Source organism: Neomonachus schauinslandi, chromosome 14 (genome assembly GCF_002201575.2).
Source record: "Neomonachus schauinslandi chromosome 14, ASM220157v2, whole genome shotgun sequence".
Classification (NCBI taxonomy): domain Eukaryota; kingdom Metazoa; phylum Chordata; class Mammalia; order Carnivora; family Phocidae; genus Neomonachus; species Neomonachus schauinslandi.
In genome coordinates, this window is record NC_058416.1 from 52,662,849 (window position 1) to 52,677,746 (window position 14,898).

A 14,898-nucleotide genomic window follows, 5' to 3' on the forward strand; every position below is an offset into this window, starting at 1 on the left:
CTACTATAATGCAAAACAAAGAATTATAGGTGATAAGATAAAATAGCTAAAATGGAATAATAAAAAAATACTCAATCCAAAAGAAAGTAGAAAAAAAGGAGAAGGGAAACAAACAGGTAGATTGGTAGAAAACAAATAGCAAGATGGTAGATTTAAATCCAACCATATCAATAATCACACAAAATGTAAATTGTTCAAACACTCCAATAAAAAGGCAAAGATTACCCAACTGGATGAAAAATCAAGACCTAACTATATGCTGCCTACAAGAAATACAATTTAAATATAAAGACACATGTAGGTCAAAAGTAAAAGGATGGAAAGCATATACTATGCTAACACTAATTTAAAAAAAACCTGGAATGATTATATTAGTATCAGACAAAGTAGATTTCTGAGCAAAAAAACATTACCATGGATAAAGAGTGTCACTTTATAATAACAAAGTGGTCAATTCATAAGAAGATATAACAATTAAAATGTTTATGCATGTAATAACGAAGCCTCAAACAATATGAAGCAAAACACGGTAGAACTACAAGAAGAAAAAAAATAAATCTACCGTTTGGTCAGAGATTTCAACACTACTCTATCAACTGATAGAACAAGAAGATAGGATATATAACACTCAGTTGAAGTCCCAGTAGGGTTTTTATAGAAATTAATAAGCTAATCTTAAAATTTATGTGGAAATGCAAAGGCAGAATAGCCAAAATGGCTTTGGGGGAAAAATAGAGGACTAATATTACCTAATTTCAAAACTATGAAGCTTTTTAAAATTTTTATTTATTTATTTATTTATTTATTTATTTATTTATTTATTTTAGACTCGGAAGCTTTAAAACAACAACAACCTAAAGCTACAGTAATCAAGATAGTGTTGTTGGTATAGAGAAAATAAAATTGATCAATAGAGATTCCAGATAGATCCACAAATATGCAACCAATTGATTCTGCCAATGGTGCCAAGGCAATTCAATGGAAAAAGGATAACTTTTGAACTGTTTACTGAAATAATTGGATAGCCGTATGCAAAATGATCATGATAACAATAAAACTTAGACCCTTACTTCACACAATATAGAAAAATTTAATTTAAAATGGAGCATATGGGGCGCCTGGGTGGCTCAGACGGTTAAGCGTCTGCCTTCGGCTCAGGTCATGATCCCAGGGTCCTGGGATCGAGTCCCGCATCGGGCTCCCTGCTCTTTGGGAGCCTGCTTCTCCCTCTGCTTCTCTCTCTCTCTGTCTCTCATGAATAAATATATAAAATCTTTAAAAATAATAATAAAATAAAACGGAGCATATAGATTGAAATCTAAGAGCTAATGCTACAACATTTCTAGGAAAAATATCTAAGTAAACTTGATTTGGCAAAGATTCAAATTTGAGGCAAAAATGACAATATACACATAAAAAGATGTCCAACAATATTAGGGAAATGCAAATTAAAACCACTATGCTCCCATTATGAAATACCATTACTGGTGACAATGTGGAGCAACTGGAACTCATATACTACTGATGGGAATATAAAATGGTACAAATATCTTGGAAACAGTTGGCAGTTTCTTTAAAAATTAAACTTACACCAAAAAAAAAAAAATTAAACATACACCTACCACATGACCTATCTGTCCAACTCCTAGGTATTTATCCAAGAGAAATGAAAAGCATATGTCCATACAAACACTTAACAAGGATGTTCATAGAGGCTTTTGACAGTAAATGAATAAAAAATTGAAATGAACCGATACATATATCAACATGAATAAATCTCAAAATAATTATGCTGAGTGAAGAAAACCAGAGAAAAATGAGTATGATACCATTTATCTAAGAGTGTGGAAAATGCAAACTAGAGTGACAGAAAGCAGATCAGTGAAGGCCTGGAGATGGGCAGAGGTAGGAGAAAGAAATTACAAAGGGGCATGAGGAAATTTTAGAGGTGGTGGATATGTTCATTATTTTGATCATGGTGACAGTTTCACAGGTGTATATACATGGAGAATTTGTCAAATTGTACATTTTACAGGTATCAGTTTACTCGATGTCAATTGCACCTCAATAAACCTTCTTTTTTTTTTTTTAAAGATTTTATTTATTTATTTGAGAGAGAGAGAATGAGAGACAGCATGAGAGGGAGGAGGGTCAGAGGGAGAAGCAGACTCCCCGCCAAGCAGGGAGCCCGATGCGGGACTCGATCCCGGGACTCCAGGATCACGACCTGAGCCGAAGGCAGTCGCTTAACCAACTGAGCCACCCAGGCGCCCCTAAACCTTCTTTTTAAAAACAGTGATTCTCTAAAAATATAAGCTACTTTATGATCTCCAAATATTTCAGAATGTTCTTTCTGAAACATCTTAAATAATATACACTGTACCCTCTGTAATAAAGGCTAAACCACATGGCAAAACACTGGCAACAGTATCTGGGGAAAACTGAGCTTTTACCTGTAGGTTCCTCTTCAGTGACAATGATCTGCCCAGTCCAGGGTGCTGAAGGGCGGCCTGAGCAAAGATAAATGTAAAAATCACAAAACTCATAAATGCGGTTTCAATTGCACTCATAAACTGGCCATAATAGTCACAAATTGGTTTGATACTAGTTTATTACATATTTTCCTAATGAATCTTACTGAGCATATATATGGTGTTGTGTCTTCAAGGGACCCACAATCTTACAGAGCACAGAGCCCACCTAGTTGGAGTCAATATTTCTGGAATTATACTTTCACAAGCAAGGTAAATAACCTATGTTCATTTACTGTTCAATACAGATTTCTGGAAACATGTAAGTTCTCTCATCTCTTCTTAAGAGATAGCATGTATTTGGTGGAAATGTTTCTGGAACAATTACAAGTCCAGTAGTTATTTATCTGCATTAATGAAGCCAAAAGAGGAGGGGGGGAGGCTAATCCTACAGTACAGTTCAATGAAAGCAATTTCTTTCCATTGTATTTTGAAAAGTGTTATCTACAAAGGAAACCAGTTTAGATCTGGAGTAAGGAAAATGGGTGACATGGGCAGGAAAAGAGGAAAATCCATTTAAATTCATTTCATTCATTCATTCATTGAAGAGGAAATTCATTTCTGTGTTCCCACAAGTAACAGAAAGAGAGAATGGTTCAACTCCTGCTTTATCAACAGATTTTCACCATAGCTTGTACAAAACCAGAAAGAGGATATGAAAGATAACCTATTTTCAATTCAAATCTTACTTTCACTGGAATTTATAAAAGAGGAGTAAATGAAAATATGAACTGGAATTAGGAAAGAGGTAGGGAAGTCAGATAGTAGGCGAAAAATAATCAGAGGGCAATCAAGGAGCTTGATTAGAAAAAGTCTCCAGAGAAAAGGTATTTTACTTAGCTTTTTATGATGCCATACATGTACCTAAGTAAAGAATAACACTGCAAATACGACATAGACCAGTAGTCCTCAACTAGGATAATTTTGCCCCTCAGGGACATTTGCTAATGTTGGAAACAATTTTGATTGTCACAACGGGAGGAGGGGCATTACTGGAATCTAGTGGGTACAGGCCAGGAATGCTGCTTAGCATCCTACAATGCACAGGACAGCCCCCTATGACAAATAATTACCTGGCCTAAAATGTCTTAATAGGGTCAAGTTTGAAAAATCTGGTATAGTCTGAAGTGTTAATTTCCAACAATCTTTTAATGTCATTTTATGATCCCTATTACTGAGGATGCATATGGGTTCCCACGAAACAAATGCAGGGCATAATTCATGTACCATGGTTTTGACATTGAGACTTGGAGTTTAAATACATGAAAAGATTATTTTTGATTGTCTAATATGGTAACTCAAGTATAGAGACATAAGGTTGTAAATGTATTTTTTCTTTGATATAAAGAAACTCACTGTGTTGAGTATTAATGCTCTAAGGGGCAAATTCTAGGTTAAGAAATTTACCTTATAATTTTAAGAATTAAAAGAAAAGTATATTTGGAATGTGCTAATAAAATGAATAAAAATGCTTCCCAGGCTTTTATCACATTTCATTTCAAACAGAATGCCCAGAACTCAGTTTAACAAGGGAAAGTTTTCTGAATCAAATAAAAATAAGACAAAAAATAAAGCCCTTAGTGAAGACATAAGTCTAAAAACAAATTGGTTTTGGTTTTGTTTTTTTTTCCCTAGGATTTTCTGATAAAGGATTTCCTATTCTCTTCTCCCTCTAGTGGAAGGGGGAGGAATAACCTTGCAATGAGATCTAGTGTAGATACTAAAAAAAAAAAAAAAAAGGTTCAAGATCCTGAAAATTGAAAGACGCTTACTTTTTTTTTTTTTTTCTATTTTTGAAAGATGCTTACTTTTAAGTCTAGCTTTCTCAGCTGGATCTAGAGCAGCCACAGGCTCAGAAACTCTAGATGGTAGACCTATTCCATTTTTATTCACAGCTCGAACTCGGAATATGTAAGAACGACCTTCTATCAATCCAGTAACTGGAAAACGAGCAAACTTCACAGGTGTATCATTGCATTGAGACCAGCTATCTGTGCCCACCTCACACCTGAGGGAAAGAGAATGATCAGAAAGAATATTAAAACAAGTATGACTAAATTAATAGCTCCAAAGCTGCAAACCCACCCAATTGCTTCAGATCTCCCTATAACCTACCCAGCTCAAGTGTGGTTCAGTAGTTACTTAACTGCACGCACTTAGTTCCACTCAATTGCAGTGTGTATTCTTTAATAATAAAAATGCCTCAGATCCTTCCTAAACATGCATACTTCCTTTAAACTCCCTAAAAGCAAGCAGCTGAGGGGCTTTGTGTGCTAAGCAGAAGAACTTTGGGGGAAAAACAGACACAACAATAGGTAGGTTTGTACAATCTATACACTGGAGAGACTGAGGGGGAGATCCCCCAAACATCTTCCTGGCTGACATCTTCAATTCTACCATTGGTGACTTCTTTGTCTTCTTTATGCATTTTCTTTTAAAAATAAAACTACTGTTTGAGAAAGTTAATACCTTAAATATACCTATTTATACTGTAGTTTGGAAAGAGTGTACTTTTTTTTCTTAAGTAATCTCTACACCCAATGTGGGGCTCAAACTCACAACCCTGAGATCGAGAGCTGCACGCTCTAGGATTGAGCCAGCCAGTCACCCCTGGAAAGAGCCCGCTTGATGATCATTACATTCTGTGTGGGTAGAAGGGTGAGGAGAGTATTGTAACATATGTGTTTCTAAACAGATGAGATTGGTGAGATGCAGGGAAACTCTCAGGCCTGGCAGGGAGAGATTACGTGCTTGAACCTCTGATTTCTAACAAGGTGCTTTTACAGCAGTTGGTGTCTGGGATGGAGTGGTCACATCCTGGGAGACATAGATGGCAGTTCATATTATGCTATTGGCCTGATCGACAGGGGTTAATGGCTCTCAGTGTGTGATTAAATTACACAGCATTAGGATTAAGTAACTCATCAGTTTTCATGAGCAGAGCACTGAACTTTTAGTTTATGTCACTTTGCCAACATGGCTCCATGTCTAAAATGTCTAATTCCCAAATAATTTGCATGGGGGAGGGGGTTCCAATGGCAGTGCAAACGTAGTCAGGGCAAGAGGTTTCTCTGCTTCCTCAGCCTCACCCTTCCATTCTTTGATATAGATAATAGCATTTCCTCAACCTTATGTAAAGTGCTATGAAATATGGCTTCAATCCCTGCCTGCCACCCTTAAATCTCGTCTTTGTAGAAATTCTGGAGCTGCTATGGGTAGGGTTTGGGAGGGAGCCGAGAGGCCTAGGACATTTCTTCAAACTGCCCCTGTCTCCAGAGATTCTTCCTCTCTCCCTATGCAGATGCTGTCATGGGGACCCAGTGATACAACAGTGTGCTTCCCAACCCTCATGTGGGCAGAAAGAAAGGCGGAAAGCAGCTGCTCTGGAGATGTCTACAGCATGTTGGAGCAGAAAGAACACAAATATATGGCCAGGCTGATATTTGAATTCTAGTTCTGCTACTTACTACCTGTGCGAATTTAGGCAACTTAGTGTTTTCTCACTAGCATGTGGCTTTGGGCCAGCAACTGTTTCCTACTTGTAATAAGTATCTAACTTTCAAATGGCGGTTATAGTTAATGGTTAATATATGTGATGTATTTAGAACAGTGCCGTGCACATAGGCAATGTTTAATAAATATCAGCCGCAATACGGTTATTTTTATTATGACTAAGCAAAATGTACTTCTGATTGTCCCTGGTCTTAACACTGATTAAGTTTGCAAATCCCTTGGAAATCTGCCAAAGACAATAAAGCAGTCTGTAAGGATGAAAAAGAATCTACCAAAAACTTCACAGTTCATCATTACTAAATGACAAAGTAATGTGGAAATATTTAGTATATGGTTAAATAGTATATGACTTATTATAAATATTTCTCTGGATGGTATTGAGCCCAATGGGCATATATTTACTTATTACCATAAATATTTGGTTTAAGACACCTTGGTACAAACCTGTTGTACCACAGTGGCACAGATTATATGTCCTTAGTGGTTTCCACAATTAGATTCTATTACTAAAAAATGGAAAGAGAATTGTAGCAACTATTTGAATAGAAACTAAGTCAGATAATAATGTATTTAGGTTGATAATCTAAATTTGTTGTCTGTATTGTCCAAACTCACTGGATAATTAATGTGTAAGACCCAGTTACTATAAATATCAGAGGTTCTAAGTTTTGGAGATTGTAAATTGCAAAAACTTGTAGAAAGAACATAATTTAATACTATTGATATTTGTTATTTCTTTGTTTAACTTGAAACCACATCCTGTGAAATAAATAAGATTTTGTTAGTATTCCTAAAGTATTATTCTTTAGGTATTTAATATTTTAAAATTACTGACTTACTAGGGATGTGGACATTAAATATATTGGACCCTCTATAAGGTCTACAAATTTATAGCATTCTTGCCAAATTAGTGACTTCCATTGGTAGTCAAGTTCAAAAATTATCTTTGAAATTTAGGTCAATAGATAGGGGTGTGAGTGTGAGAGAGAGAGAGAGAGAAAGAGACAGACAGACAGACATAGAGAGAGAGAAAGAGAAAGAGAGAGAGGAGACCAGAAAAGAAATATTTCACGTAGAAATGGTGGGAGAAATCAAGCATGCCTCTCTATGGCCAAATCACTTGAACTGAAACTAAACTAAGTACTAACTTATCAATAAAATATCCCAGAATAGGACTCCCTCCATCCACAGCTGGCTGTTTCCAAGAGATGATGATATAATCTTTGTTGGCATCTAAGCACACCACATCCAAGGCAGAGGCTGGAGCTCCTTCAATCTCTGCATCAGCGTCTGTGGAGATAAAGAAGGATCCCTTTAAGCCTCTCAGACAAGAGCCATCAGAGTCTGGCAGTCTCGGACTCAGTGCACACATTTCTTACCACACGCATAGTGGCTGCATCTTTGGCCCAAACAGAGCGAGTTCCGATCTTAGAATTTGCTGACCAACATGAAAATCTGTGCTTTTCATCATCAGTACAAAGAACATTATGTTAGAAAGGGCTATAAAAAGGACTCATGACCTTTGCCTCATGGCCTTCGCCTGCCCAAAATGTCCTAAAGGAAAATAAATATGGGGTGCCTGGGTGGCTCAGTCAGTTAAGCGTCTGCCTTCGGCCCAGGTCACCATCCCAAGGGTCCTGGGATCGAGTCCCATGTCGGGCTCCCTGCTCAGTGGGGAGCCTGCTTCTCCCTCTCCCTCTGCTGCTCCCCCTGCTTGTGCTCTCTCTTTCTCTGTCAAATATAAACAAAATCTTCTAAAAAAATAAAAAATAAAGGAAAATAAATATGGAGATGTCAGGAATCGCTATCAGAAAAGTCCAAGGGAAGCTGAGCCAGAAAGTCTGTTCTTAAGATATCTAGTGTGCAGTGTTACTCAGAAATATGAATTACTCAGAAGGGGAACACACAGCCCCCTCTGTCACCTTGTGGATGCATCACAAGAGAATACAAACCACGAAGCTTCGCCCATCCCTCTGAGGGGCACTCCCACTTTGGAAGAGAAAGGAAAACATTCACTTTAATCAAATGTTTGTTCCCAGACTGAGGACACTTGCGAAAGGAACTCTGATGCAATATTCACATCTGAGCATAGTTTATCCAAGTTTAGTAGAAGTCCAGGATTATAGAAGAAGGAGAGGGCAGTTATTGTTTATGAAATGAGATCCTCTGACAGTGCGTCTCCTCACAGCAGTGTCTTCAGGCACAGCTAAATTAGTGAACCAGGGATGTTTTCAGGAGGAGAGCAAGGAGAAGGAAAATAATCAGTCAATAGCCTTTTAAGTGGGAGGCAGGGTTCCTGGAGGTGGGGTCCACAGTGCCAATTCCTCCTGACCTCTGATCCACCTCTTCATAACTGGAGTTAACCGGACAGGAGGCTGAGACGTGTCGGAGCCACTCAACTCAAGGAAAACACTTCTGTTGACTGAATAAACACTTTTCTTTTACAACGAGCTATACTTCTGTAACTCTTAGGAATTACTAAACCATTTGATAATAAGGCAGAAATATTTGTGCACTTCTGAATTTGATAGGTTTGCATTGCCCGTGAGGAGCTCAAGTCACTTTGGTTTTGAACATTCTGTTTTTTGCCCCAAAAACCTGCAGGAAAGTGTTCTAGGCAACTTCTCTGGCATAAGTGCTGTACCAGAACATAACTAAATCATGGCCCCTAAAAGCAAGCATTTTGGTGGGGAGAAACTTCTTTGCTTTCAGGCTTTGAGAGCACTGGATTGGGGGGCAAGCCTGCCGACGGTGAAGTTAGAGCAGAGCTAGAAAGGGGTCAAGATGCTGAGGTTAACAGGCCTAAGTGGCAGAAGAGGGATGCTGGAAAGCCACTCAGTTGGGAGGGGACAGGTGGCAACCTTCACCCATGTCCTTTTGCTAACGGCCCATGATGTAACAACCAGGAATCCCCGGTTTAGCTTGCTGAATATCCACTGTATATAACAGAGCCCCTGGCAGACAGTAGGCACCCAGGGAGCCATTTTTCAGCATATTTATAACATGGCCTGCACCGTGCCATTCTTCGGGTGGGCTTAACAGTCTTTCTAAAAACAGGTTCTGTGTAGGAGCTGCTGGAAGCCAAATCCAAATACTGTGTTATGTTGAGACACATCTGTGCTCGCGGCTCTCAGCAGCTGCTCCAGGCTGCTTGACCATAGCGCCCACTCGGTCCGTGGCAATTGCCCTCTTCCTAGCCTGTGCCCTCCTTTCTCCCAACCCTCCAAAATGCCAAAGTTTTTGTACGTTTGATTAATTAGGGGAAAGATTAGCCTGCTACTCTTTATATCTTGACTTCTGACACAAGCTAATTATAACTTTTTGTCAAAATGTAAGTAACTATTATCTTTAGTATAAAAGCAGTGCTTGCTTGTAAAATGTACGATAATCAAAAAAAATATGTTAAAATCCCCTTTAATTCCATAATTCAGAGATAACTACTACTAACATATTGGCCTAGATGTTTCTAGATTTTTTTCTGTATTTACGAACTAAAAAATGATGGTTTTTGAAATAAAAATGGGACTGGACTATGCAGTTTCATGTTAATATGTTTCCATATCAATAAATACAGATACACATCATTTGTTTTCATTGCTGTGTGTTATTCTGTTGTTTACAATGGGGCATTTATTATACTTTATTTTATAATTCCCATGGATGGATATCTAGATTTCTTCTAGTTTTTCCCAATACAAACATTTTTCTCACCTTTGCCCACTTAAGTTCCTAGAACTAGAATTGTTGGAAATGTGCACTATTGATACATAGTAGCAAAACATCCTGAGAAATGTTGAAACAATTAACACTCATCAGCAGTGTACAGGTGTGCTATTCCCTCCCTCCATCCCTCTATCCCAGTGGATTTTAAAAATCCTTTAAATCTTTGCAATATGATAGATTAAAATGTTACATCATTTCAATTTTCATTTCTTTGATTACTAGTGGAATTTTTTCATATATTTATTTGTCATTTGTAATTGTTTTTTCAAGACATTTCTATCCCGTCCTTTGCCACTTTATCATCTCTTTCCCTCTATGCGGTGGAGAGGATAGGGGAGGGAAGAATATATAAAATATAGAATTCTAGAAGAATATGTAATAAAATAATAACATTGGAATAGCCTTTCTTCTTCTTTCTTTCCTTTTTTGTTTTTTGCTTATTTATATGATCTATTTTTTTCACAAAGAACACACACTACCTATGTAATTAAATCCTGGCCAAATATGTGCAGCTCTGGAATGTGTTTCTGCAGACATATGGTGCTTTATACACTGATCGTTCTGGTTCAGAAGCTATTTTCTAAGCAGCAGAAATATCAGCACTCTAAAAATGCACTGAAATGGCCTATGCAGTTCAATATATACAGAGTTTTATAAAACACATGAAGTGTCATTTAAAACATGCTGGTAATTTCTTGGGGTGCCTGGCTGGCTGAGGTGTTGGAGCATGTGACTCTTGATCTGGGGATTGCAAGTTCGAGCCCCATGTTGGGTGTAGAGATTACTTAAAAATAAAATCTTTACCAAAAAACCAACATGTTGGCAATTTCTTAAAAAGTTAAACATAAATTTAACATATGACCCAGCAATTCCACTTGTAGGTCTCTATCCAAGAGAAATAAAAACATACCCATGAATATGGACACAAATGTTCATGGCAGCAGTATTCATCATAGCCAAAGAGTGGAAACAATCCAACTGTCCCAAATGGTGAATGGATGGACAAAATGAGGTATTTCCATACATCGCCATACTACTTAGCAATAAAAAGGAACAAACTGCTAATATGTGTTAAAACATAAATGAGCCTCAAAACATATGTTTTAATGAAAGAAGATAGATGTAAAAGTCCAAATACTATATGCAGAAATGTCCAGATAAGGCCGACAGAGAGAATGTAGGTTAGTGGTTGCCTATGGGCTGGTCTGGGGATGACAGTGGGGAATGGGCAAAGAAATCCCTTAGGGGTGATGGAAATGTTCTTAACCTGGATGGTAGGTGATGGCTGCACACTCTGTAAATATTCTGAAAGCACTGGCAGGTGCTTTCCACCACAGATCCACATAGGTGGATCTTGCAGTTTATCAAGTACACCTCAACAAAGGCTTTTTTTTTTTTTAAGATTTTATTTATTTATTTATTTGAGACAGAGAATGAGAGAGAGAGAACACATGAGAGGGGGGAGGGTCAGAGGCAGAAGCAGGCTCCCCGCCGAGCAGGGAGCCCGATGCGGGACTCGATCCCGGGACTCCAGGATCATGACCTGAGCCGAAGGCAGTCGCTTAACCAACTGAGCCACCCAGGCGCCCTCAACAAAGGCTTTTTTAAAAAAAAGAATCTAAAACACATCATTTAAAATAAACTTATAAGTGAAAAATTTTCTAAAAGTTCTCAAGTTCACAAAGCAATTACTGAAATTTATCTTCCCAATTTTGTCTTTCCCATTTATCTTCTCAATTCTCTCACACCAACATCTGATAAATTTTAGAATCTTTCCATTTCCTTCTTTTGTGGATTTGAAAACTACCTTAAGTATAAATTTCAAATTTCAATGCCTTCTTCCTTTCTATAGTCAGTAATGTGAAGCCTGGCCTAAATCTGGCAGAGAGCCACAATTCTGGATACAGGCACTGAGAAATGTTACTGAGAAAACCCTAGACTATATCAGAGTTCCCAGACAAAGTCCACGAAAGAATTGCCAAGGTCTCAGTAACTAAGGTTTTTTTCTTGAGTCTCCAGAGACACTGTCTGGTTTAGGTAAGACAACTGAGAGCAGAGGCAAAGACTTTGCTTTTTCAGTCCTTATCTAGCCAGGTTTATCCAGGTGGTTTGTCTACACAAACTTACTTGCTGAGGAGTTTCAGTGTGTCCGTCTTCACAGTGATTTATCCAGAGGCTAGCATCTCTCTTCCCTCAGCGATAGCTAACTTTTCCCACCAGGCTTTTGTGTAGGAGAAAGTCTGACACATTTTCAGATGATGTAGATATTCATGTATTTTTATCAGTTGTTGTTCCAGGACAGAATTCCACAATCATTATTTTTCACTGCGGGTATATGTAGGCTGTTAACCATTCCCAGGATCCATTTTTTTTTGTTTGTTTCCTTTTAGTACTAGAAGCCCTAGCTTCAGCAGGCAACATGGCCACCCGACTGGCCACATGATGCCCTAGCTTCCCTCACTGTGAGATGTGTGTGTGTGGCTAAGTGTTCACCATGAAGAAGTGATGTGTGCAACTCTGCATCTCCCCCTGCACGTCCTTTCTCTCCTCTTCCCATAGGCTGGGATGGGAACATGGCATGGCACCATTGGGACAATGGAATAACAATGTAGATGGAACGTGGGACTCTGAACCACACCCCTATTTCTGAATTGATAGACATGGGAGAGAAATAAGCTTTTTTGTTTCATCAGCTTAGCTTATACCCTAATTAAAATCCTGGGTTAGGCATCAGAAGATCTGTATCCTAGGTCCACTTCTGCTTTTAACTAACTGTGAGGCTTTGGTAAATGACTTTATTTTTCTGAACCTCAGCTTCTGCATCTTAAAATTAAAGGATTGGACTAGAATGGGAATCCTAACCTTTTCGTACCATAGACTCCTTTGGCAGGACTGACAAAGAAAGTCTAGAGGCCCCTTCTCGGAATAATGCTTTCAAATGCATAAAATAAAATACATGAGATTGCCAAAGAAACTAAATATATTGAAATATAATTCTAATCATAGACCCTTTGGGAGTCTGTGGATCCCAGTTAAGGACACCTGACCTCTAAAGTTCCATTTTGATCAAAATTTCCTATGAGTTTATGATTCTATTTAGTGTATGAGACATTTAAAAAAATTAGTAGGTCTCCTATATTGTTTATATTTTAGCTGTCTATATACTATGATGTTTTGACACCTTAAAAACCTTTCTGACTGGGGAGACACTGCCCCTCCCAGGGCTAGCCAATTCTCAGAGAGAGCAAGGGCTCAGCCAGGAGCATGCCTTTGATATGCAAACTGACCAATCCAGAGCCATGCCTCCTCCATCTGGCTTGTGCACCCCAGGAGGCCATATTCCCTTGCCTTAATCATCCCAGGGCCAGGTAGCAGGCCACTAGGGACCACGCCTGTAGTTTAGAGTGTACCAAAATGATTGAAACTAGCCAGTCCTAAACTGTTAATCCTGCCCTGCCTTGCCTTTCCCACAGAAACTCCAATAAAAGCCATGGCCTAAGCTCTCCCCTCCCTCTTGGTCCTTCTGCCTCCTGACCAACCCAACCTATGCTCATGTTTCCCCAGGTGGCCCTATGTGGTGTGCTAAAACCTGTGAGTGCAATAAACTTTATTTTCCTGAGCCTCTCCTGTGTCTCCTCTTGTGGCCACACCTGACTAACATCACAGAAAAGAACATAGAACACTGACCCTGAAGCCTGTGTCAATGGTCTTCCAAATGCGCTGGGATCCCGTGTACAAATAACATCCCCACTTGCAGACAGCCAATCCATTCAAGACACAGACGAAGAAAGAAAGACTCCTAAAATCACACAGTTTGCCTTAAGGATTAAGTTGTAGCACCTTGTTTCCTAGTTCAGTAAAGCTGAAACTATAAAGAAGGTGTCTGGAGTGAAATAATGAATTTGCTCCATGAAATAGATATTAAAGAGTAAATCCCCCGTAGCACATCACTCTTCTATTGCAGCTTCCATAAACTGAAATGGCTTTTTATATTGTTGGGATGTAGCATCTCTACTCGAACACCTATAGAGAGCTGCACTGGTGACTTACTAAAGATAAAGAAAGTCCTGACATTAGTAATAGTAACACAGTCCGGAAGCTAGTTACCTTTGGGTTGGTGCCTCAGGGTTAACCTTTTTAAACTGGGTCTAATTTTACTGGAAGTTAATAACTCTATGCCATGTATTTTGGAAGAATTTTCAAATGGACCTTTCATCATTACAAAAAACACGTTTGGATAGATTGATTTGGCCTCAGTGTTTTAAACATTCTTGGGTGTTCTGCTTTTTGCTGGGTCTTACCTCGAACAAAGACATAAGCACTATATTGTTCATAATATTCTCCCATTCGTACACGGATTGTGTAAAGGCCTTCATCTTCTTTGTTGAGATGAGAAAATGTCAGTGTTGCTCGATCTCCGCTCCAAAGTGTTTGAACCCATTTGGATGAAGAAACAGGTGCTCCTGGAAATTTTTTTAAAACATAAGAAAATTAACTCAGTTTCCCCCCCATTACTCCCTTCTTTTTCCATCCCTCCCTCCCTCTCTCTCTCTCTCTGCCTCTTCTTCTATATTGAAAGCTATTTGACTGTTAGTAGAAGTCTCTAGGGCTTTGAGCCATTCTGCCATGCTTATATTGATAAAAAATACTGTATCAGAAGTGAAGGGACCAGGGCCAAATACATAATCTGCAGGGTCCAGTGCAAAATGAAACTGCAAAGCCCCTGTTCAAAAAGCAAAGAAAAAAATACAGTTACAGGTACTAAAATATAAGGCTCTTTCCTCTAAAAATATTTTACTATATATAATTGGGGTAACACAAATTGCAAAAAAATACTTTCATGCCATAATTTTATATACAAAAATAATTTTTTATTAATGTAATATCTTGATTGATAAGATATTTCAGGCTTGCTTTTCTGCAAATTCAGTTATTAGGTCATCAGATTTATACTTTTGGCAACTTCTTTTTAAGTCAATATAATTGAGGGGCACCTGGATGTCTCAGTGGGTTGAGTGGCCAACTCTTGATTTCTGCTCAGGTCATGATCTCAGAGTCATGAAATTGAGCCCCACAATTGGATCTGTGCTCAGGCGGAGTCTACTTGTCCCTTTCCCTCCCCTTCTGCTCC

General features: G+C 38.5%; 1 protein-coding gene across 1 annotated transcript in view; it reads right to left on the reverse strand.

Moving 5' to 3' along the window:
• MYOM1 (myomesin 1) overlaps window positions 1–14,898 on the reverse strand; it is a 151,454-nt gene that overhangs the window by 74,133 nt on the left and 62,423 nt on the right. The window contains exons 10-13 of the mRNA XM_021686222.1: window positions 14,069–14,230; window positions 7,193–7,334; window positions 4,340–4,539; window positions 2,454–2,510 (exon numbers count right to left, since the gene is read on the reverse strand). Coding sequence (XP_021541897.1) covers window positions 2,454–2,510; window positions 4,340–4,539; window positions 7,193–7,334; window positions 14,069–14,230 — 561 coding nt within the window. The remainder of the gene's footprint in view (window positions 1–2,453; window positions 2,511–4,339; window positions 4,540–7,192; window positions 7,335–14,068; window positions 14,231–14,898) is intronic.